Source organism: Dromiciops gliroides, chromosome 5 (assembly GCF_019393635.1).
Source record: "Dromiciops gliroides isolate mDroGli1 chromosome 5, mDroGli1.pri, whole genome shotgun sequence".
Classification (NCBI taxonomy): Eukaryota; Metazoa; Chordata; class Mammalia; order Microbiotheria; family Microbiotheriidae; genus Dromiciops; species Dromiciops gliroides.
The window spans coordinates 196,693,189-196,715,946 of NC_057865.1; the positions used below are offsets into that span (position 1 = coordinate 196,693,189).

A 22,758-nucleotide genomic window follows, 5' to 3' on the forward strand; every position below is an offset into this window, starting at 1 on the left:
TTGTCTCTTTCCCAACCCTTCCAGTGCCTTCTGTGTTCAAAGATATTTCTAAAGAGAAATATCTCTTTCGAATGTAAAGACATTCACCATCCACTTCTCTCTCTCCTGAGAGGCATTATGATGTAATGGAAAAATGCTAGATTTGGAGTCAGAAACCTAAACTCAACCTGATTCTGTCACCCATGTGTCATTTGGCATTTCTGAGCTTTGGTTGCTTTATTTATAAAGTGAGGGGATTGAACGGAAAGATCCTAATGTCCCTTCTAGCCCTGAATATATAGTCTTATCCCATTACCTGTATATGAGAAAATTATCACTACTTATAAATCAGAACGTGATCTCTACTTTGAGTAGGGAAAAATTATGGTTCCATCTAATTGAAAAAAAAAATATTCCCAGATCCCAGTTTCCTGGGTTCAAATTGCTTGAATGGCTCAATACCTACTGAAGGCTCCTGGAATTCCCCAGTCTCTGACAATATGTTGGATAGTCCATATTTGCCCAGTGCACTCCTGTAGGACAAGGATATGAAAACCTGAGGGGTTCTTCTTGATCTCTAGGCACCTCTTAATGGCCCGATTGATGACAGCTGCCCCCTAGATGGGAAGGGAAAAGAGGCAGTAGGACTGAAATGCCTTTTTTTTTTGTGAGGCAATTGGGGTTAAGTGACTTGCCCAGGGTCACACAGCTAGTAAGTGTTAAGTGTCTGAGGCCGGATTTGAACTCAGGTCCTCCTGACTCCAAGGCCGGTGCTCTATCCACTGCGCCACCTAGCTGCCCCTGAAATGCCCTTTTAACCCAGTCTTTCCATACCCTACCTATACTATTCCCCTCCTGCCTCTTCTGCAGGAACTTTAAAGGAGATACCCAAATTATCAAACACATTTCTCAACATCAGACTAAGATTAAGGATACTGAACTAAGATTAAGGATAGTGAGACTGGAAGGAAGTGGCATGACCCCAAAGTGTCTGCTATGAATCAATTGGAGTATGGGTTGCATAGTACTGCCCCAGAGACTGTCAACTTTCCCTCCTTATCCTCCAGTATTCTGCCACTCCTCTCACTGCTTTGCAAATTCCTAAGCTTCCTTCTTTTATGCCAGTAGTTATAATACAACAACAGACCACAGCTGATGCCATTGGGAAAATTTTCTACCACCCCCCCCTTCACCTTCCCCAGATCACCTAATGGCTACACAGCAGATATTCTCCAGAGGCTGGACTTTGTACTTGTAAGGCAGTGACTAGTAAATAAGATCCTCACTGCGACTTTTTCCATTTTGGGTGGGACAGAGCAGATCTAACAAAAAAAGCAGGTAAGATCATATTTTATTAGCTTCCTCTCGAACTCATCCAGATTTCCTTATTTATCTGTACCGCCACCCTTCCAGTCACCTTAGTTCACAATCCCAGTATCACACTCAACTCCCTTCTTTCATTCACCTTACATGTCCAGGCAGTTGATGAAAATTGTCCTTTCCATCTCCACAATATTTCTCTCTTCTCTCTATTCACATAACTGCCACTATATATAGTTCAGGCCCTCATTATGTCCCTCATGGTCTGTTGCAATAACCTTCTAACTGGTCTCCCTGCCTCATGTCTCCAGCCCATCCTTCTAAAGCTGCCAACGTGATTTTCCTGCAGGGCAAACCTGACTATATTATGCCTGTACCAAATAAAAATCTAGTGGTTGTTATTGACTCTAGGATCAAATATAAACTCCTCCATTTGACATTTAAAGTCCTTTGCCAAACCCAGATTCAAATTACTTTTTCAGGTTTATTATGCCTTATTTCTCTTCCTATACTCTACTGTTTTTCATATTTATTCATGAACAAGATCAAAATATCCAAATATGAACAGGAAATTAAGTTGAACTAAGCAGAATCACGTAGATAAAAGAGAATGAATTTCAACTGAAAGCTTGGGGCTAAATTGAAATCAGGCAATTCACTTTTTCTGCTCTGTTTTCATTGTGTATGAAGAATATCTACCCACATTAGAACATAATTTCTGCTGAAAAGCAGAACTGATACTATATTATTTGATTGTCATATGCTGTATCTTTGAATTAAAATATCTTGAAAACATTACTATAATTTACTATAGTGATCAGATTAATTAAATCACTAATCATTTCCTAACAAACAATTCTTACTTATAAGTCTACCCTATTATCCTCCAATACATACAAAGGGACTTCTTTTCAAATGAAGCATATTGGATCATACTGTTCTCACTGAACATTTGTTTTTTACCATTTAAATAAAATAATTTAAGATAATGTTTATTTCTTTATCCCATCCTTTTAAATTTCCATTTTTGTATTTGTTTTATAATGCACAAAAGAGATTGATACTGCACTATATATATATACATATACACATACATATATAATGCACATATAAAACTGACATGTATATGTATATGTGTGTATATATATATATACATAGTGTTTACACATATATTTGGGGTGAAGGCTCAAAAAATATTTTAGTGATGGTGGTGTACTATTAAAAAAATGTTTGAAGATTGCTGCACTAGAGAATGGATCTGAAATTGCTAAGCTTATATGATGACATCAGTCCTTCTGGGTTCAGAATAACAAAGTAAGTAAAGTTTCTCTCTGATTCTGACTCTGACTCTGAAGCACAATCCCCTACTCAGAATTAAAAGTATCAATTCTTTTGTACCTGGAGCAAGTGGAAGGGGATGCTGAGGACTCACCTGAGGTTAATCAGTTGACCCAGAAATCACCTACTAAAGACAAAATGATCCTCAACATGGTTGAAGAGCATCAACTTCACACTAGACATTATTGTCATAGAGAATAGATGTTGTTGTTCAGTCATTTTTCAGTTATGTCCAACTCTTTGTGACCCCATTTGGGGTTTTCTTGGCAAAGATATCAGAGTGGTTTGCCATTTTCTTCTCCAGCTCATTTTATAGATAAGGAAACTGAGGCAACCGGGTTAATTACTTCCTTGGGGTCACACAACTAGTAAGTGTCTGAGACTAAATTTGAGCCTAGGTCTTCTTGACTACAGGTAATCTATCCATTGTACCACCTAGCTTCCCCCAAGAATGGGTATAGATCTCCTCTACTATAGAAAAGTATTTACCTGATAACTCATTAGGCTATTCAGAAGAGGCAAAGCACAGCAAAGGATCTTGGCTCTATGCCCCTTGAGAAGTAGCTAAAGGAACTGTTTATCCTGGAGAATAAAAGACCCAGGGGAGACATGATAACTCAGTTTAAGTATTTGAAGGTCTATCACGTGGCAAATGGATTACACTTGTTCACTTTGTCCCCAAAGAAGAGGCAAATGTAGTGATGACAAGAGGAAAAACTTCCTAATGATCAACAGAGCTGTCCAAAAGTGGAATAGGCTGCCTTGATAAGTCGTGAGTTCTTTATCCTTGGGGGTCTTCAAGCAGAGGCTGAATGGCTCCTTGTTAGATCTATTATAATAGGAATTCTTTGAGAGTCTGGTGTTGAACAAGATTGGCTACGGTGATCTCTTCTAGGTAGGTAGGTAGGTAGGCAAATAAATAAATAAACAAACAAACAATGAATAAATAAATCAATCAATCTGTGATTTCATTGAATTTTTATATGGTTCAGGGGTCTAGGCTTCTGAAAAGGAGAGGGATAGATACTGAGCAGAACAACAGCAAGAGAGAATAGACAATCTTGCAGAAGGCAAGGAGTAGTCTTATCCATTTGATTCAGGATCAAGCAGGGATGACTTGTACTATAGAGGAGTAAAAGAAGGGAATCTAACCCAAGCATATGATCCTAATCCAGAAACTCAGCTTGGAAATATCAGTAAACAGAAGAAAACACTGACTACAATGAAGACATACCTTGGTCTTAAACACATGTGCCAAAAAAAAAAAAAGAAAGAAGTTAAAGACCTAAAGAACTTTAGAAAAATTAGAGATGATAGATCTCTGGCAATTAAAGAATGGAAACAGAAAAAAAACTTACATATTTCTCAGCTATTCATGTACATTTACAAAAACCGACAACAAATTGAGGCATAACAACTAATTTACAGACAAATGAAAATAAGAAGAAATACTAAACATATACTTTGCTGATACAATCCTCTTTTTCTGTTCTATTACATGCATGGAGACGGCAATTTTATTTTTTTAAGTTAAAAAAAAGAACACTAGCTCTGGAGTCAGTTCATATCCCACCTCTGGTTCAAATCCTATATCTGATCCTTACTATGCATTCGACCTCAGACGAATCACAACCTCACTAGACCTCAGTTTCTTTATCTGTAAAATGAGGTATAGATGGCCTCTGAGGTCCTGTCAAGTTCTAGATCTATGATACTAGAACCCTATGACCACTCCCCCTGAATAATATTTCTAAAATGAAGCTTTTACCATGTTACTCTCCTGCCCCAAATGGGAAATGATTTCCCATTTCCTTTTATATCGTCTTAATTCTTTATCTAAGCATCCAAGCAAGACAATTAGAAAGACCCATCAACTCACCTGTTTAAAATCCCAGTACATGTATAGCTCTTTATTAACTGCCTCAGTGCATGTCTCTAATATTGGCCAATGCCCTTGGCCTGGGTCTATGAGGCAGCGATCATGCCAATACGACTCAGTGTATAGGCGCCCTACATAGAATTCTCCTGTTCTACAGTAGAATATGACCTGAAAAAGATCAAAGGAACATGTCAGTAATAAAGAACCATCAATAGAAAATACTAGACATAGAAAAAACAAGAAATCTACATCTGGGAGCTCTTTATTCTTTCCATTCCTATTCTTGGGAAGCAAAGATCTCCTTTTCCTCTTAGTCCATTGAGATTCAATTTATTTCCATGGACAAGAAAAGTCCTATGAAGAAGGGATAGATTACTGCCTTAACTTAATTTTAGTCCCAGTAGCAACATGGTGCAAGAGAACATGGCTCCACAGGGAAAAAAAATACTAAAATAGAAAATCCAGGGGCTCTGAGTGTGGCTTTCAGCTAATTGTTCTTGTCTTTTCTCTTATGTGATGTTTAAACAGTTCAAGATACATAGTTTCTGGGTAATTAATCATTTTATTAATTATGTTAGTATTTTATTAATAAAAGGAATAGTCATTTGGCCATCTCTCTTGGACCAAAGATGAATCATGATCATAGGTTCAAAGTTTATATGCCCTTGGAAGAATGGGCATTTCTGAAGGTAGTGATCAATTCTGATTGGTTAAAATTAATACTAGCTGTGTGACCCTGAGCAAGTCACTAAACCCCCATTGCCCCTCAAAAAAACTCAACAACAACAACAAAAAACAAACAATTAATGAGAAGAATGAATATTATAATGAGAGGTGAAAGCATTCTAATGAAGGGCTGGGGGATGTAACATTATGTCATTTACTTCTAAATTGCCCAGCCTTGGGCAATCTCATCAAAGAATTTCTCCCCACCCACACCTGTGTAGAGCATAATGGGCTTCCCTACCTTAGATTTTAATTCCTTGTAAGGTTGGGTGGGGTCTGACCAAAACTGGGGAGAAAGTTCATTCAATCTCCTTATTAATAATGTCCTTCAGAGACTGAACTTTGAAACGAGGACTTAAGAGAAAGGGAGAATGCTGGATTTCCCCAAATCATTGGTTATTAATAAGCATGTCTCTCACGAATGGTGGGAATAATATACATACACACATATATATACATAACTATTTTACTTTTTGACTGTGTAACTAATTTAAACATTATTATTATAAGCCTGTCAAAAGTTTAGGGGTAGAAAAGTATCAGCAAACTTAGATAAACAGAAATTGCCCCATAGCCAGGAATTTAAAAGGGATTAGCAAATATATATAGATGAATAGAATAGTGGTCTTCTCCTCCACCCCAGGTTACTGAAGAGGAAGAAGAATTATATAAAAGTTAAACTCTGTCTTCTCAGCTATTTCCTATTTCAGAGTACCCCAACATCACCCCCTAATTATTCTTCCTTTGCTCCAGGCTCTGAGGAAGAAGTGTCACTTCCTACAAACACCAAACCCACTTACTTGTGCCTTTGATCCCAAACCTTCCATCTCCTTCCACAGTATGCCACCTTGATCACCCTCCCTTCTTCCTAATTTTCAATTTATCCTTATCTTCTGGCTTCTTCCTTAATGCTTAAAAATGTACTCAGATCTAAGGATCTTTCCCATCCTTAAAATAATTCACTCAAAAACAACCCCACTATCTTCTCAAGCCAATTGCCCTTTCACAGACAAATTTCTAGAAAAAAGATGCCTACAGTTGTTACGCTCATTTTCTCATCCCTTACTTCTCATTCCCCTGCGATCTGGCTTCTAAATTCCTCATTCAAATAAAACTATAGTCTTAATAGTTATTAATGATTCATTAATTACCAAATCCAATGACCTTTTCTTAGCTCTTATCCTTCTTGACCTCTCTACAGTCTTGAACACAGTTGATCATTGCTTCCTCCTAGACACTCCTCCCTGGGTTTTGGGGCCATCCCTTATACATGGGTGTACCCCAGGGCTCACTTGACTAATTTTGCATTCTCTCTTAGGGATTTTAACTATGATCTCTATGAAGATGGCTCCCAAATCTACATACACCATCTTCCTCTCTCTCCTTAGGGTCATTCCCATATCTCTAATTACTTGCTTGGTATAACCATACCTCAGGGCACCCATAAACACATGAAACTCAAACAGAACTCATTATATTTCCTTCTAAACTTACACCATCTCTTAACTTCCTCATTTCTATTGAAAGAACCACCATTCCTTTAGTCACTCAAGTTCACATCCTCTACATTTCATACTGTCACCACCTTCTCCCCACAGCTAATCATTCAACAAACATCACAAGTTCTATTCACCATCCTTAATATCCTTCCCCTTCTTTCCACTCACATCACAATAACCTTAATGTCTTCATCATCTCTCACATGGACTCTGTCAAAAGAATCTTAAATGGTCTTCTGGAATTCATTCTCTTTGGTCTCCAATCTAGTCCCTCCACACAGCTAACAAGCTGACATTCCTAAAGCCCAGATCTGACAGATTACCTTAACTCATGACTTACTTTCTTACTCAAGAAGAGTCAGTGGGGGGAACTAGGTGGCGCAGTGTATAAAGCACTGGCCCTGGATTCAGGAGGACCTGAGTTCAACTATGGCCTTAGACACTTGACACTTACTAGCTGTTTGACTTTTGGCAAGTCACTTAACCCTCATTACCCCACCAAAAAAAAAGGAAGAAGAAGAAGAGTCAGTGATTCCCTATTGTTTTTACAATAAAATGAACACTCCTCTATTTGGCATTTAAAGCCCTTCACTTCCTGGTTCTGGCCTGTCTTTCCAGGCTGATGGCACATTAATAGTCTTTATGTATTGTATGCTCTAGCCAAACTGAACTGCTCACTGCTCCCCATACAAGACCTTTCATTTCTTGCCTCTGTGCCTTTTTCACTTTTCCTTCTCAAAACCCTAGTTGCCTTCAAGGTTCAGCTCAGTTTTTACCTTCTTCAAGAGGCCTTTTGATTCCCCTCCTTTTTAGTGTCATTTCCACTGCCAAATCACTATGTATTTTTATTTTGTATATATCCTATAGATGTTTAGCTGGGAACATGTTGTATCCCCAAAAAGAATTTAAGTTTTCAAAAACCTGGGGCAGTTTAAGTTTGTATTTGTGTCCTTAGTACCCAGCACAGCCTGGTCTATACTAGGTACTTAATAAATGCTTGTTTATTTATTAATTTATCTGTGGAAACCTAGGCTCAAACCATACTCAAGATTATTCTGGAATTTTCTGAATGTAACCCTCAATGGGCGTAAAATGAAGCAAAGAGAGTATTTGGGAGAGTGTGAAACCCAATATAAACTAAGTTCCTAGGGTGCTGGATCATTGATCACAATTCACTTAGTATCCTGTGCACAATATAATAAGTACTCAATACTTCTGAAATCATTCTGGTAAGGAAAGAGCAGGACACATCATAAAGAGTGTGTCATTTGAAGGCAAAGGGTCTCTGTTCAAACCCTTAGCCTGTTACTTACTGCCCACTTAACCTTAGAAAAATCACTTCATTTCTGTGGTTTCACCTTTCTCATCTGAAAAATAATGGGACTGGTATGAATGACCTCTACAATTCCTCCTGGCACTATGATTCTATAAGCTGAAAGATAAATCTACATGGGTGGGATCTTTCTAATATGGAAGATTAATTTTGTCCAGAAGAGTTTACTAAAGGTGACAGGAGATGGCAGCTTTGTACAATAGGAGGAACTGGAAAATTAGGTTTAGGTATGGCCAGAAAAAAAATATGTGTTTCTCTTAAGGCTAGTCATATGTGTGTAGGTCAGACCTGGATGCAAAGATGGGAGAGAGGATTGTTTAACTCATGAATTTGACCAATTTAGAATAAATTAGAGGTATTCTCAAATAAGATGCTCTGGGACTTTGCAAGTTTCTTATACTTTACCTTTCCCCAAATAACACTATTAAATTGTAAGCTGATCTTCATGTCTTGCTCTTTCTTATACATGATATTCCATTTCCAATCTCTGTGTCTTTACATAGACTGTTCTTCATGCCTGGAATGCAAATCCTCCTTACTTCCACCTCTTAGAACCCCTAATGCCTTTCAATGCTCAGTTCAAATTCCACCTCTTACATGAAGCCTTTCCTGATGCCCTTTGTACTAAATGCTTCTCACCTCTTGAAATTACCTTGCATTTATTCTATATAGAATTTATATATATACATATATGTACATATATATATACACATACACACACACACACACACACACACATATATATATATATATATATATGTGTGTGTGTGTGTGTGTGTGTACAATTTATTTTCCCAATAGACTATAGGCTTCTTCTAAGCAGGTATTATTTCACTTTTGTCTTTTTTGTACTCAGTTCCTAGCACAGTCCCTGATTCTTAGTGAAATCAAAGGAGATAACACATGTTAAGTGCTTTGAAAATTTTAACATGTTATGTAAATGCTAGTTGATTAATGTGTGTGTATCTATCTCAATCTATCTATATATCTCCTATCTATCTATCTATCTATCTATCTATCTATCTATCTATCTATCTATCTATCTATCTATCTATCTGGCTGTCTGGCTGGCTGTCTATCCATCCATTCATTCATCAATCCATCTATCCACCTGCTTGTTATTTCCCCCAGCACCCAGAACAATGCTTTTCACATAATAGATACTAGATAATATTTAGTGTCATTGAATTCTCTAAATGTTAGTGAAGTATATGCCTTTAAAGAATTTAATTCCTGCCTTCAAGTGAAATAAGGAGAAAAAAGGAGGCAATTATGCTAGGCTTGTCAAGAATTAGTGGCAACAGTAGAAAGACCAAGGGATATACTCCCAATATTTCTCAAGGTATCAACAAATAAAGATTAAGAGGGAGCATAATAGAGGAAGAAAATTTCCACGTGGGATAGTGTGATTGGCCATGATAGCAAACCTAGCCTCTTCTGAATCCCATTGCATCATAGCCCACAGATATAGCCTCAAAGGAAAAGACAGCCTCTACTTTCCTCACAGATTAGCCCCTTATGTTAGGTTCCATATAACTTCATCATCTCAGTTGGGGAAAAACAATAGAATGACCTTCTGTGTACATTTGCCTAAAATGGGGCTTCTAAACTTTTTCCACTCATGACCCCTTTTAGCTTGAGAAATTTTTACATGACCCCCAAGTATATAGGTATACAAAATAGGTATACAAATCAAATGTTTACTGCCAAATTTTTCACAACCCCCGCATTCAGTTATGTAACCCCATATGGGGTCACGATCCACACTTTCAGAAGCTTTGGCCTAAAAGATTATTTAATGGAGAACCCACACAAGGCAAACATTTGCATGGATGTCAGAAGAAGCAATACAAAGACACTCTCAAGGTCTCTCTGAAGAACTTTGGGATCAATTGAGAGACATGGGAGACACTGGTACAGGACTGCCCAACATGGCCCACCTGCATAAAAGAAGACTCTGTGTGCTCTTTGAGCAAAGCAGAATTGCAGTAGCTCAAAGGAAACATGAAATGGACAAATGTAGAGACATGTCCACTCCCAGTGTTCAAATGGACTATTCATGCCCAGGCGGTAGTAGAGCCTTCCAAGCTTCTATTGTTCTGATCAGCCACAGACTCCCTGCATCTTGACCCCAACATAGTGATGTCATTTTAATCCTCTTCAAGAACAAAGAACAACAGCCAACCAATTGCACTCTAGCTGAGGCCAAGCAATTATAGAGTAATACAGGGGTGAGATGGTAAATGTTTAACAACTGGGTTCCTTGGGGGGGGATGTATACATATACTTTTAAGTTTAATTTTCAAACCCTGATTTATAGCAATTACCAATTTCTGAGGTAAAAATGCTCAACTTGAAAATTTAACAATTGGCTCTCCAAGCCCTTTAAAGTTAGGTCCAGCATACCCCTGAGTTAAACCCACTCAAGGGTTTCTTATTATTTAGTGGGATTCCTAGCTTCCTTATGGTGGCTCAACTTTGAGAGTTTCCCTTCTACAGCTTTCCCAGAGTCACTTCTTCTGGCCAGGAAGCCTAGGTCCGTGGTGCCCCTAATGTGCTTTTTCTTTCTTCTGTGAAGACATCTTGGCAAAAGTTGAGCCTATCCTAGGACTCAACATGCATGCTAGTATGAAACAAGCATGATGTTAGCAACTTCAAAGAAAAACACGAGTGTTATACTAATCACCTTCCTGTGCCTGTGGCAGAATTCCAGTGGTATCTCTGTCGCAAAGACAGTCATGCACCCTTTGGAGGGTTCAGCATCCCTAGCCTCTTCCATGGGATTAATTGGTGTGGAACTTAGTGAAAGAAAAGTGCCAGAGGATTCTGTGGTCAAGACTGGGTCCCATTTTTTCCTTTTTGTTCCTTGATTCCCTTTCCATTCTGTATGTCCCTTCCTTTCTTAAAGTCCCCAACAAACCTCTAGAGGCAGATTCCAAAAGAAGTAGACCATGGATTTGTATTCATCCATCCACACTTCAGCCACCCAAAGAGCATTGCGTTTTATGGCTGATCCCAGCTTCGGAGCATAGGGTTTGTGGGGTCGCTCTAAGTGAGCAACTCAGGAACAGGGTAAGACCTCGATCTTCCCCCCACACTGCCACACCTGCATGCAAGAAAGAAGCACATAGGCATGATGGGCCCTGGAAGTAGTCAAGTGAATATAATTCTAACACATCTAAGCCACATTTTAGTACTTTTGCTAAACATAACTCCAGTCATACACCTCCTGCCTCCAGGTCTTTGTCTAAGCTGCATGCCCAACACGCTCTTTCCGGCAAGTCAAAATCCTGAAAACTTACCTCTGCTGGGAAATCTTCCCTCACTAATTAGCAGAGAAGTCTGTATATTCTCCTCCTTCCCAGAGTTTTAGATCAGGGGGTCATTATGGAGGAAAAGGAGGAGGAGGAGGAGGAGGAGGAAAGAAGAGGATGAAAAGTGTTTATTCTCTTTTCTAAGCATCTGTCCCAAGGTTCATCTCCCTAAACCATTGTGACATTCCTAGCATCTTCATTTTGTTCTCCACTTAGTAACAAATAGTTTTTCTAAAAATTGAAAGTTGTCTTTAAAAAAATGTCTATCACCAACCTCTGTTCTCCTGTCTGGCACACAGCAAGCGCTTAATAATTTTTTTCATTTATTCATCAACCATGGAAGCCACATGCATTTTTTCAGGTTCCAATTGTCTACCATAGTCAACAAAATAAAAACATGCAACTATATTTCATTTCCCAGATATTTCCCAATTCACAAAAACATTGGAACATGTTGTTATTATTGGTGTAAGAAAGCTTGCGTCAGAGTGAATGAGGGAAGATGGTTGCCAAGCCCTATTCTAGACCAGTATTCCTTACATTTCTATTTACAGATTACTTTGATGAGTCAAAAAGACCTGCCTTTGACTAGTCATCCCTCTTGTCAGGTCTTCTCTTTCCTGCCAAAAGTATCTTGATGATATTGGGAATTATTTTAATATTTTAAAAAATAATGTGTACTTTCAAATATTCTTGGGACAAGAATATTTGACATGCTCCAAACTAAATCAGTGCATGCATTTGGATACTTGGTGACTCCAATACAAAGGTGGGAGTAGATGAGGATGGTCAGAAACATATTTGAAAATCTAGGGCAGGATTACAAAATGGGAGAAATTAAATACATCTCTGAGAATTCTCATATATACACTTCATGATTGCTTTCTTCAGGAAAATAATCAAGACACAAGACATGTTGAGCGCTAAAATACAAAAGCTATTGATTATATTTTGACAGGAAAAGGTTCATTACTGATGTGGGAATCCTTGCTGAATCAGGTGCCAGTGTACAGACTACTCAGTTTTTAGAACAAAGATCAAATTACTAAAAGTAGGAATAGAAGTAAGAAATGAGGTTTTTAAAAATGAGAAAAAGATGGTGTATAATTAAAAGTATTCTATTTTCATCTATTTAAATAAATAATTGGTGATGAAATATAGGATATATATGAGAAAGTATATAGACTCAGATTATAATAATTTCATTTAGAAGTTCAACCAAAACAGAGAGAAGTCACAGTGGGTAAAACTAGTTTAAAGAGAATCTGGCAAGAGGCCCAACTAAGTAAAGTCACCCAAAAGGAATTTAAGGATCAAAATGGAAGGAAAACACAAACAGGTGAAAGATGGAAGAGACCTTCAAAGATGTTTCTAACAAACAGTCCAGCTATCATAATGGGATTCAAGGTTACAGTCCTGGATTTGCATTGTTTACATTTTTGTCTTTATATTCTTAGCACTTAGCACAGTGTCTGGAACACTGCATGAATTTAATAAATGCTTGCTAATTGATTAAGGCAGAAATTCAAATTCAAAAGAACAAAGACAGAAAAAGTAGCAGTAGCTCTAGTGTGCATGGAGAAATTAAGGATAAAAATGTGCCTTGGTGCCAGATGTTTGAGGGCCTTAAATTCCAGGCTAAGTATTGTCCAGATAGAGTACATATCTTGGCAGTTGATGGCTATGGAGAGTGAAGGAAGGGGGAAGAGTCATGGATAGCTCAGGGTTTATGAACCTGGGTAATTGGAAGCATGCCGGTGCCCAGGGTCATAACTTGGAATGTTTTGCATTTGGGACAAGTAGCATGTACTTACTCTTGTACACATGGGTGGGGGGGTGAGGAATGGACCTAGATGACATTTGGGTTCTCTCCAGTCTGCAATCTGGAAGTTTCTCATTTTGTCTATCCTTGCTACCTAGGGGTTAGGCTCTGTTGCTTCTGTACTGAAAAAGGACTACAAGTCTGTTGGAGAAAAAGCTCAGATCACTCTGATTGAGTTATGGCTCCAATGTTCCTTTTCAGAGAGAAAAGGAACTTAAAGAATTTGTACGAGAAGACAATCAGTTCCATTTTGAGTCTGTTGACTTTGAGGATATGGATGGGGTACTATATACAGGTGGAATGAATATCAAAGGAGAGGTTATAGAGTGATGGAGACACAGGGAACATCTGGAGACAGTTCTTAGTTCTAGGTTTGACTACTTTTACAAATCAGAGAAGACAGAGGTTTTAGACACTCAATGCTCCCTCAATAGAAAAGCAGCATAATGTGACAGATTATAACAGTAACTAATGACACTTCTGTTTTATGGCACCATAACAACTCTTTCCCCCTCCTCCTTTCTTTTGATGGTCAAGAGGTAGCTGGGCATAATGAACAAGGGCTAACCTTGAAACCAGTAAGAACTGATTCAAGTCCTGCTTGGACACATGCTAGCTTAGGTGACTTAACCTTGAAGTGCCACAGGAAACGTTCTAAGACCATACATTGCAGTGAAGGAGATGAGTTGCTTTGTATAGGGAGAGTTCACCTGAGAACTTCTTCTGTCACTTAAATCGCAGACCCTGTCCTGCCAAACCATTTTGTTGCTCCGCATTCATGCTCGTTTCCTGCCTCCATTGGACTGACTTTTTAGGTGACAAAAAGTGATGGTGACTGAATAAAAAGGTTATGAAGTGGTTTGCCATTTCCTTCTCCAAAGGATAGTAGAGAAGATTAAGGCAAACAGACTTGTCCAGGGTCACACAGGGAAGACTTGAAAGTAACTACACAGGCCTTTGGGTACTCTCTCCATACCCCTTTCTTACAAGGACAAAATAGTATGCCACAGAGGGTTAAAATTTATCAGGAGCAGGATTTACTCAATTCCTTTGCAGCTTACTATTATATTATCTTTTAATTTGAACTTTCTTTTAGTCCAAAGATTGCCATTTGAATGAGTTCTTTGGAAATCTGCCAAATAGAGAAGCAAGGAAATTTAGATCTGAGTGGGTGGGCAAGCAGGCTGCAAGCGATTTATGAATTTTTAAGAGGAGGACAGCACAATGGCAAAAACACTCGATTTTGTGATGATTAAAAAGTTGAGAGACACGGTTTCTGAGTAATTTAATAATTTTATTAATGAGGCTGGCAGGTTATTAATAAAAGGATGGTCATTTGGATGTCTCTCTTGGACCAAAGACCCTCTGATGGTGGCAGAGTTACAGTTTATATACACTTCAAAGATGAAGTATTCCCAAGGGGCGGCAATCAACTAGGATTGGTTACCACAATAACAGATGCAGGCTATATTAAGATATATGACTTAGGTATATGATTTAGGTCACTCAATTTTGGTCAAAGAGACATTAATTTTCATATCACCTGTTTTGATAATAGAGAGAATCAATCCTTCCCCCAGGCCCATCTGAGCAAACACTATGAGTAGGAATATACCCATTAGCCCATACTTAGAATTTCTTTTACTGTCAGATTAAATCTTGGCCTGGGGAAATCTCTAAAAGGGATTTTCCACACTATTTGGTTTCTGGATAAGGAAGTAGAAAAGGGGAAAAACCTTAATCCGAATACAATAATTAGTTATTAAATATGACAGAAATATACATTTCTCACAATTTAATGTTAGAGGACCTAGGTTAAAATCTCAGTTTTGGGGGCAGCTAGGTGGCGCAGTGGATAAAACACCGGCCCTGGAGTCAGGAGTACCTGAGTTCAAATCCGGCCTCAGACACTTAACACTTACTAGCTGTGTGACCTTGGGCAAGTCACTTAACCCCAATTGCCTCACAAAAAAAAAAATCTCAGTTTTGTCACTTACTCTTCAGACACTATTATGTGACCCTGGACAAGTCAGTTAACCTCTGTTTGCCTCAAACACACACACACACATACACACACACACAAATATATATTTATATCCTCATAAATGGACCCCCAGGCTGAGCTCCACATTTTCTCCTGTCTCTTTATGTATTTTCAGAAATTAATATTTCTGTTTTATATTTATATTATATTATATTAGATATTATTATATTATATTTTATATTATATTATAATACATTTGTATTAAGGGCCAAGGTTTTTCCCCTTTTCTACTTCCTCATTCAGAATCTAGCTAGTGTGGGAAATCCCTCTTAGAGATTTACCCAGACCAAGATTTAATCAGACAGTAAAAAATTCTAAGTTTTGGCTAATGAGTGTATTCCTGTTCATTGTGTTTGCTCACATCCTTACAACAAAATGCTGATTTGCCCTGTTATCAAGACAGGTGATGTGGAAATTGATGTCTCTTAGACCAAGATTTGAGTGACCTAAATTAGTATTCCAAGATAGCACACCTCCCATTGTGTTGTTAATATGAATGTATGGATCACCTGCATTTGACAGAGGTGCCTTATTATCCAAAAGGGTTTTTTGTTTTGTTTGTTTGGTTTTTGTTTTTGTTTTTTATGAAACCCTGGGTTAATAGGAGCAAAATGTCTTTCAAGTGAACTCCAAAATGAACCCAGATAGCTAGCAGATAAAAGATCCTACCTGGTGACTTCTTTTCCCTCAGGATAGTAAATCCCTATCTTATGGGGATATCTGGGCATCCTCATCCTTGCCAAACCCCTTTCTGGAATCCTATAATCTTACCATGATATGCTTCTGTATTTTCTCCATACTTGTTATAACTGAAATTGTTAAACTGCTTTTGCTTCTGGGTTGAATTTATCATACTATTGAAACTGATAACACTCTGTAACCCATGGACAAAAAAACTTTATATACCCTCAGAAAGAGGGAGTCTCTGAGCCCTTTTGGGAAGGGTTTCCATATGATCGTGGTTTCTTTTTTCCTGGGACAAAATAAATCGGTATTATGTTTTTCTTATCTGTCTTTGTTTATTATTATTATTAATTTTTGTAGTAGATATTATAAAAATAATTTCTCTGATCTGTTTATAGGAGACAGGCAGATAAAAACTATATTCAATTTTCAACAATGTTAACCAGCCAAAGTTGACTAGGCATCCCTCAAGAACACCTACTCTTTGAAGGGCATATAAACTGTGAACTCATCTTCATGAGGGGTCTTTGGTCTAAAAGAAACTGCCAAATGACCTTCCTTTTATTCATAATATGCTGGCCTTATTAATAAAATGAATAAATTACCCAGAAACTATGTCTCTTGAACCTTTTTAATTGCCACCGTATATATACACAATATAGTCTATAATAAATAGAATATATTCATATAAAATACAGTCATTATTTATACACACATACAGACATGTGCACACACATATATACATACACACACACACACACACACACACACACACACACACACACACACAAACATGGAAACTGAAGCCCAGTAAGTTTGTTATTTATCCATGATCATATAAGGTACAAAGGGGAAGGGTCTAGGGAATAAGCATGTATGTGTGTATGTGTGTATGTAACACATACAGTCACATATATATGCTTATTTCCTTCCCCCCCCCCCCACCTCCCACTCCCACTTTATGTGATCTTGGAAAAGTCACTTAAACTTTCTGGGCCTCAGTTTCCTTATTTGTAAAATGAAAAGGTTGGATGAAATGATCTCTAAGGTCCCTTACAAATAAAGTCTATAATCTTAGGATTATTTCACTTTCCAAACCTCAGATAAGAACTCAGAAAACAATTGAATGGGTAAGCTAAGGGAAACACTTGGATTGACATACAGTTTCTGAACATGTGCAGTTTGAGTTGGGACAGCAAGTTTTGAGCACCACCTGGTGGCTGGTATAAATGTAGCAGTCTAGCAGTTACTGTGAACCATACCCCATTAGTGTTAATAGAAGAAACAAGGTCACTAGTGGGACCACCATTGTTCTTGAGTTGGGGACCAGAAATCCCAGAAGCCCTGTCCAAGTTGTCTTCACTCTTCTATATCTATGTTCCACTTTGTTACCTGGAAAAATGAAGATCTGGAAGCCCAATCTTGTCCAGCGAATTCCAGAACTCCCATCATTCTCTCACCTCTTTTTTCACCTTTGGAACTAGAACAAGACCACAAATCATAAATGTACCCTTAGACTGAGATCCACATTTTTCTCCTCCATAGATCTTCATTCCTCCATCCAGAAGTCCAATCTCTCCCAAGAACAATCTGTTTGCAGCAAGGATTCCAAAGATGGAAGGACTCCTGCAGGAAGAAAAAGATGGTCATTACTCCCTTACAGTGATAAAGGATCAGAAGGGTCTTTTTTGTTTTTGTTTTTGTTTTTTTTGGCGGGGTGGGGGGAGGCTAGTGACAGGATACTGAATTGGGTGAAAGGAAATAGCAAGAGAAAAGCACCAGGACCAGGTGTATTTAAAAGTGAATTCTATCAAACATTTAAAGATCAACTAATTCCAATATTAAATAAATTATTTAGAATAATAGGTAAAGGAGGGATCCCAGCAAATTCCTCTTATGAAACAAATATGATACTGATACCTAAACCAGGAAGAATAAAAACAGAAAAAGAAAATTACAGACCTATTTCATTAATGAATGTGAATGCAAAAATCCTAAATAAAATACTAGCTTAAATATTACAACAATATATTGCAAAGATTAAACATTATGATCAAGTGAGATTTGTACCAGAAATGAAGGTATGGTTTTACATTAAGAAAACTGTTAACATTAATTGATTACATTAATAATTAGTTTTAAAAATCATATGATTATATCAATAGATGCAGAAAAGGCTTTTGATAAAGTTCAAAACTCATTTGTTAAAAAAACTATTTAAAGTATTGGTATAAATTGATTTTCCTTAAATTGATAAAAAGCTTTTACCTAAAATCAAAAGCAAGTGTTATTTGTAATGGGGATAAATTAGAAGCCTTTACAGTAAAATCAGGTGTGAAACAAGTCATCAATATTATTCAATATTGTATCAGAAATCCTAGCAACAGCATTAAGAGAAGAAAAAGAAGTTGAATGAATCAGAATAGAGAATGGGATGGTAAAACTATCCTCTTTTGCAAACTATATGATGATATACTTGGAAAATCCCAAAGACTCAATTAAAAACTTAGTTGAAATAATGGAATTTTCGCAAAGTAGAAAGATATAAAGTAAATTCACATAAATCATCAGCATTCTTATGTATCCCAAATAAAACTCCACAAAAAGAGATAGTAAAAATACTCCGTTTAAAATAACCCTAGACACCATAAAATACCTGGGAGTACACCTGGCAAAACAAACCCAGGAACTATGTAAACAAATTATTTTTTTACATTTTGATACAAATAAAATCAGACTTAAATAATTGGAGAAATAATAATTGTTCATGGATAAGCAGGACCAATATAATAAAAATGACACTTGTATCCAAACTAATTTATATGTTCAATGGCATAACAATTAAATTACCTATTTTTTTTACTAAAATAGAAAAAATAACAAAATTCATTTGGAAAAACAAAAAGTCAAGAATAATAAAGGAAAAATTGAAAAAAAAAAGTATAATGGGAGGAGGTTTAGCAGTACCAGATCTTAAATTATATTATAAGGCAGTAATGATCAAAACTATCTGTTTCTGGTTAAGAAATAGAAAGGTAGATCAACAAAATGGAGTAAACATACAATTTACAGAAGCAAAGAAACATAATAACCTTATATTTGGCAAGTGTGAAGACTTAAGATGTTGGAATAAGAATTCATTATCTGGGGGGCAGCTAGTGGTGCAGTGGATAAAGCACTGGCCTTGGATTCAAGAGGACCTGAGTTCAAATCCAGCCTCAGACACTTGACACTAGCTGTGTGACCCTGGGCAAGTCACTTAACCCCCATTGCTCCGCTCCCCCCAAAAATTAATTATCTGGTAAAAATTGTTGAGAAGATCAGGAAGCAATATGGCAGAAACTGGGCATAGACCAATATCTTATACCATTTACCAAGATAATGTCAAAATAGATACATGGCCTATGTATAAAGAAAGAGTTTATTAAGAACACAGAACATATTACTTGTCAGACTTGTGGATAAGTTAGCAATTTATGAATAAACAAGAGATAGAGAGCAAAGTTGGGTATAAAATGGATAATTTTGATTACATTAAATGAAAAAGGTTTTGTACAAATAAAAGAAATATAGCCAAGATCAAAAGGAAAGCAGAAAATTGGGGGAAAATTTATATACAAAAAGGTCTCGTATCTAAAATATATACAAAAAGGTCTCATATCTATAATATATGAAGAACTTTGTTAAATCTAGAAAAATATGGGCAGCTAGGTGGCACAGTGGATAGAGCACCGGCCCTGGAGTCAGGAGGACCTGAGTTCAAATTGGGCCTCAGACACTTAACACTTACTAGCTGTGTGACCCTGGGCAAGTCACTTAACCCCAATTGCCTCACTAAAAAAAAAAAAAAATCTAGAAAAATATGAGTCATTCTCCAACTGATAAATGGTCCGAGGATATGAACAAGCAGTTTTCCAATGAAGAAATCAAAACAATTTATAATCATTTGAAAAAATACTCTAAATCATTATTGATTAGAGAAATTCAAATTAAAACAACCTTTTTTAAAAAATATTTATTTATTTATTTATTTTGCAGGGCAAGAGGGTTAAATGATTTGCCCAGGGTCACACAGCTAGTAAGTGTCAAGTGTCTGAGGCCAGATATGAACTCAGATTCTCCTGAATCCAGGGCTGGTGCTTTATCCACTGTGGCACATAGCTGCCCCCTAAAACAACCTTGAGATATCATTTTACACCTACCAGACTGGCTAAAATGATAGAAAGGAAAAGTGACAAATCTTGGAAGGGGAAAAATCGAGACACTAATTCATTGTTGATGGAATTGTGAACTGATCCAACCACTTTGGAGAGCAATTTGGAATTATGTTCAAAGGGTTAATAAACTACCTATAACCTTTGGGAAAACAACTACTTGGTCTATTTCCAAAGACAATTAAGGAAAAAGGAAAAGATGTTCTGAATGTTCTAAAATGTTTATAGCAGTTCTCTTTGTGGTGACAAAGAATTAGCAATTGCAGGGATGCCTGTCCATTGGGGAATGGCTGAATAAGTTGTGGTATGATTGTGATGAAACACTACTGTGCTATAAGAAATTATGAGCTCAATGATTTTAGAAAAACATGGAAAAACTTGCACTAAATAATGAATGAAATGAACAGAACCAAGAGAACATTATATACAGTAACAGTAATGTTGTTTTAAAAATGACTTTGAACAAATGTTATTTTGACTATTACAAATACCCAAATTAACTATAAAGGACATATGAAGAAAAACACTATCTGCATCCAGAGAAAGAAGTGATAAATAGAAGTATGTATAGAATGCTTTGACATATATATATGTATATATGTATATATATACATATACACACATATGTACTTACTTATGTCTAATGGAGCCATCTCTTGGGGGGGGGAGGAAGAAAAGAATTTACATGATAATTTTATTGTATATTTGAAAAGAACAGGAAGTTGTGCATAGTAGATTTACAGCATCATGTGCAATCTTTTTTATTGCACTATGTTATCAAAATGCTTATTGTGTAGAAAAAAAGGTCTGGTAGGTCTGAAATATACACCCTCAGAATCTTCAATGATAGAACAGAAGAACTTGTGTTCCATCCTAACCAGAGGTAGGGAAATAAGCTCAAACCATAGCATGAAAAGCACATTTGTTATATGGGTTTTGCTCAATATATGATGCACCCAATCCACTATTTACATTCTATGCTGATTGCTCAACCTGATATGTTCATGGTCCTGGGTTCTCAGTGATACTCAAGCTGGGAAAAAAAAAAACTGAGAAAGAAAATAAGGAATTGTGCATCTGTTATATAAAGACTCGCTTAACTATAGGCAGAAAAGCTTATCCCCTTAACTTTGGCCACCAAGTGAGGATGAATTCTTTGGGGCATCTGTATTGGTGAAGCTATACCCACGTCAGTAAAATCAAAGACTATCTATTATATCCCATGTGATAGAAACTCAGTAATGATTGATAAGGAAGAGAAACTAAACTCATATTTATGATTTCAGCCTCTCAAATACAAAAGTCAAGGTCTCCAGGGCCACAAGTGACTCTTTCCTTTGCAAATGTTCCACACTTACATCACTGGTGCAGTGTCATCTTTCAGGGCAAGCCAGTCTTGTGGTAGAGGGTCATAGCGACACAGCAGAGACCAGTTAAAGCCGTACGCAGCCAGTGGCTGTGGAATACCCTCGAAGCTATTGAAATGAATGTTGTCAAACATGGGTGACACGATCACAGTGTGGTCTTCCTGGATTCGAGCTAATATGGGTTCTGCCCTATAAAGACAATGTACAGATTTTTTATTGTGAGAACTGTTGATGAGGTTTGTAAACGCACACTAAATAGTATATATGTCTCTGATTCTTTCATTTTCCCCAGTACTCCTGTGTGGTGCATCAGGCCTACCCTGCCCACCAAATCTTCAAGGAAAACTGCAAAAGTGGCCTGAGAGCCTCTGGGGGGGTCTAGGGAGAAGCCAGGAATCTGAATCAGATCCAGGGTGTTCCCCCAAAACACACTCATCCTCAAGATGAGGTTGGTCCTAAATTCAGAAGGATAACATCTCCAGATTCCCAACTCAGCGCTTTCTCTACTATAAACTACATACTTTCTGTGCCACTATGTACTCTCCATACAATCCTTTTTCTACAAGGTGCTTTCTTAGGTGATCAAACTCCCAGAAACAAGTCTATCTCCTGCTTCTTTGGGATTTGATTTGTCTGACACCTAGAGCTGCCTCTCACCCTTCTTCTTGTAATAAGTCTAACATCTAGCTATTCCCCTTCCCAAGATGAACAACAACCCTGCAGAGTCTTGCCACCCAATATTCACTTCAATTTGAGCACCCAAAATGATGATCACATCTGATGTGGCAGCTTGCCAGCCTGAGATTCGAGCCCCAACGATCCCTTTCCTCTTGGTGTGACATATCAACTTCAGCAGCCCAGGGTACTTGAGGGCATAAAGCTCCATCTGCTTGTCTAACTTGCCCTTTAATTCACCTGCCAATCAAACACAATTTTTGCAACAGTTCCTGGGTGCAAAATTCAATGACATCCAAAAATTTATGCATGGCTGGAGAACTCCCAGGATACTAAGGATACGAGGTAGAGTTTCAACAAAACCCTCCTTCTTTATTATATCATGGCAACCGAGGAACAAGTACCCCCGTTCTTTGTCAGGGTAATGAAGTTCTGACAATAATATGAACATTAAATTGCTACCCCCCTTCCCCAATCAATTAAGTTGGTTTAGCACTGGTTTAGTCTACCCACCTGTCCCTACTTTTGTAACCAAGTGGAAAGATCTTGGCTGTTTCCTATCTC

At 37.4% G+C, this 22,758-nt stretch overlaps 1 protein-coding gene across 1 annotated transcript in view; it reads right to left on the minus strand.

Annotated features, from left to right (window-relative positions):
• Positions 1 to 434: 434 nt before the first annotated feature.
• Positions 435 to 22,758, minus strand: part of LOC122728906 (probable polypeptide N-acetylgalactosaminyltransferase 8) — a 32,797-nt gene continuing 10,473 nt past the window's right edge. Inside the window, 7 exon segments of the mRNA XM_043967615.1 lie at positions 435 to 596; positions 4,517 to 4,684; positions 10,995 to 11,180; positions 17,449 to 17,469; positions 17,471 to 17,564; positions 21,511 to 21,708; positions 22,251 to 22,434. Coding sequence (XP_043823550.1) covers positions 435 to 596; positions 4,517 to 4,684; positions 10,995 to 11,180; positions 17,449 to 17,469; positions 17,471 to 17,564; positions 21,511 to 21,708; positions 22,251 to 22,434 — 1,013 coding nt within the window.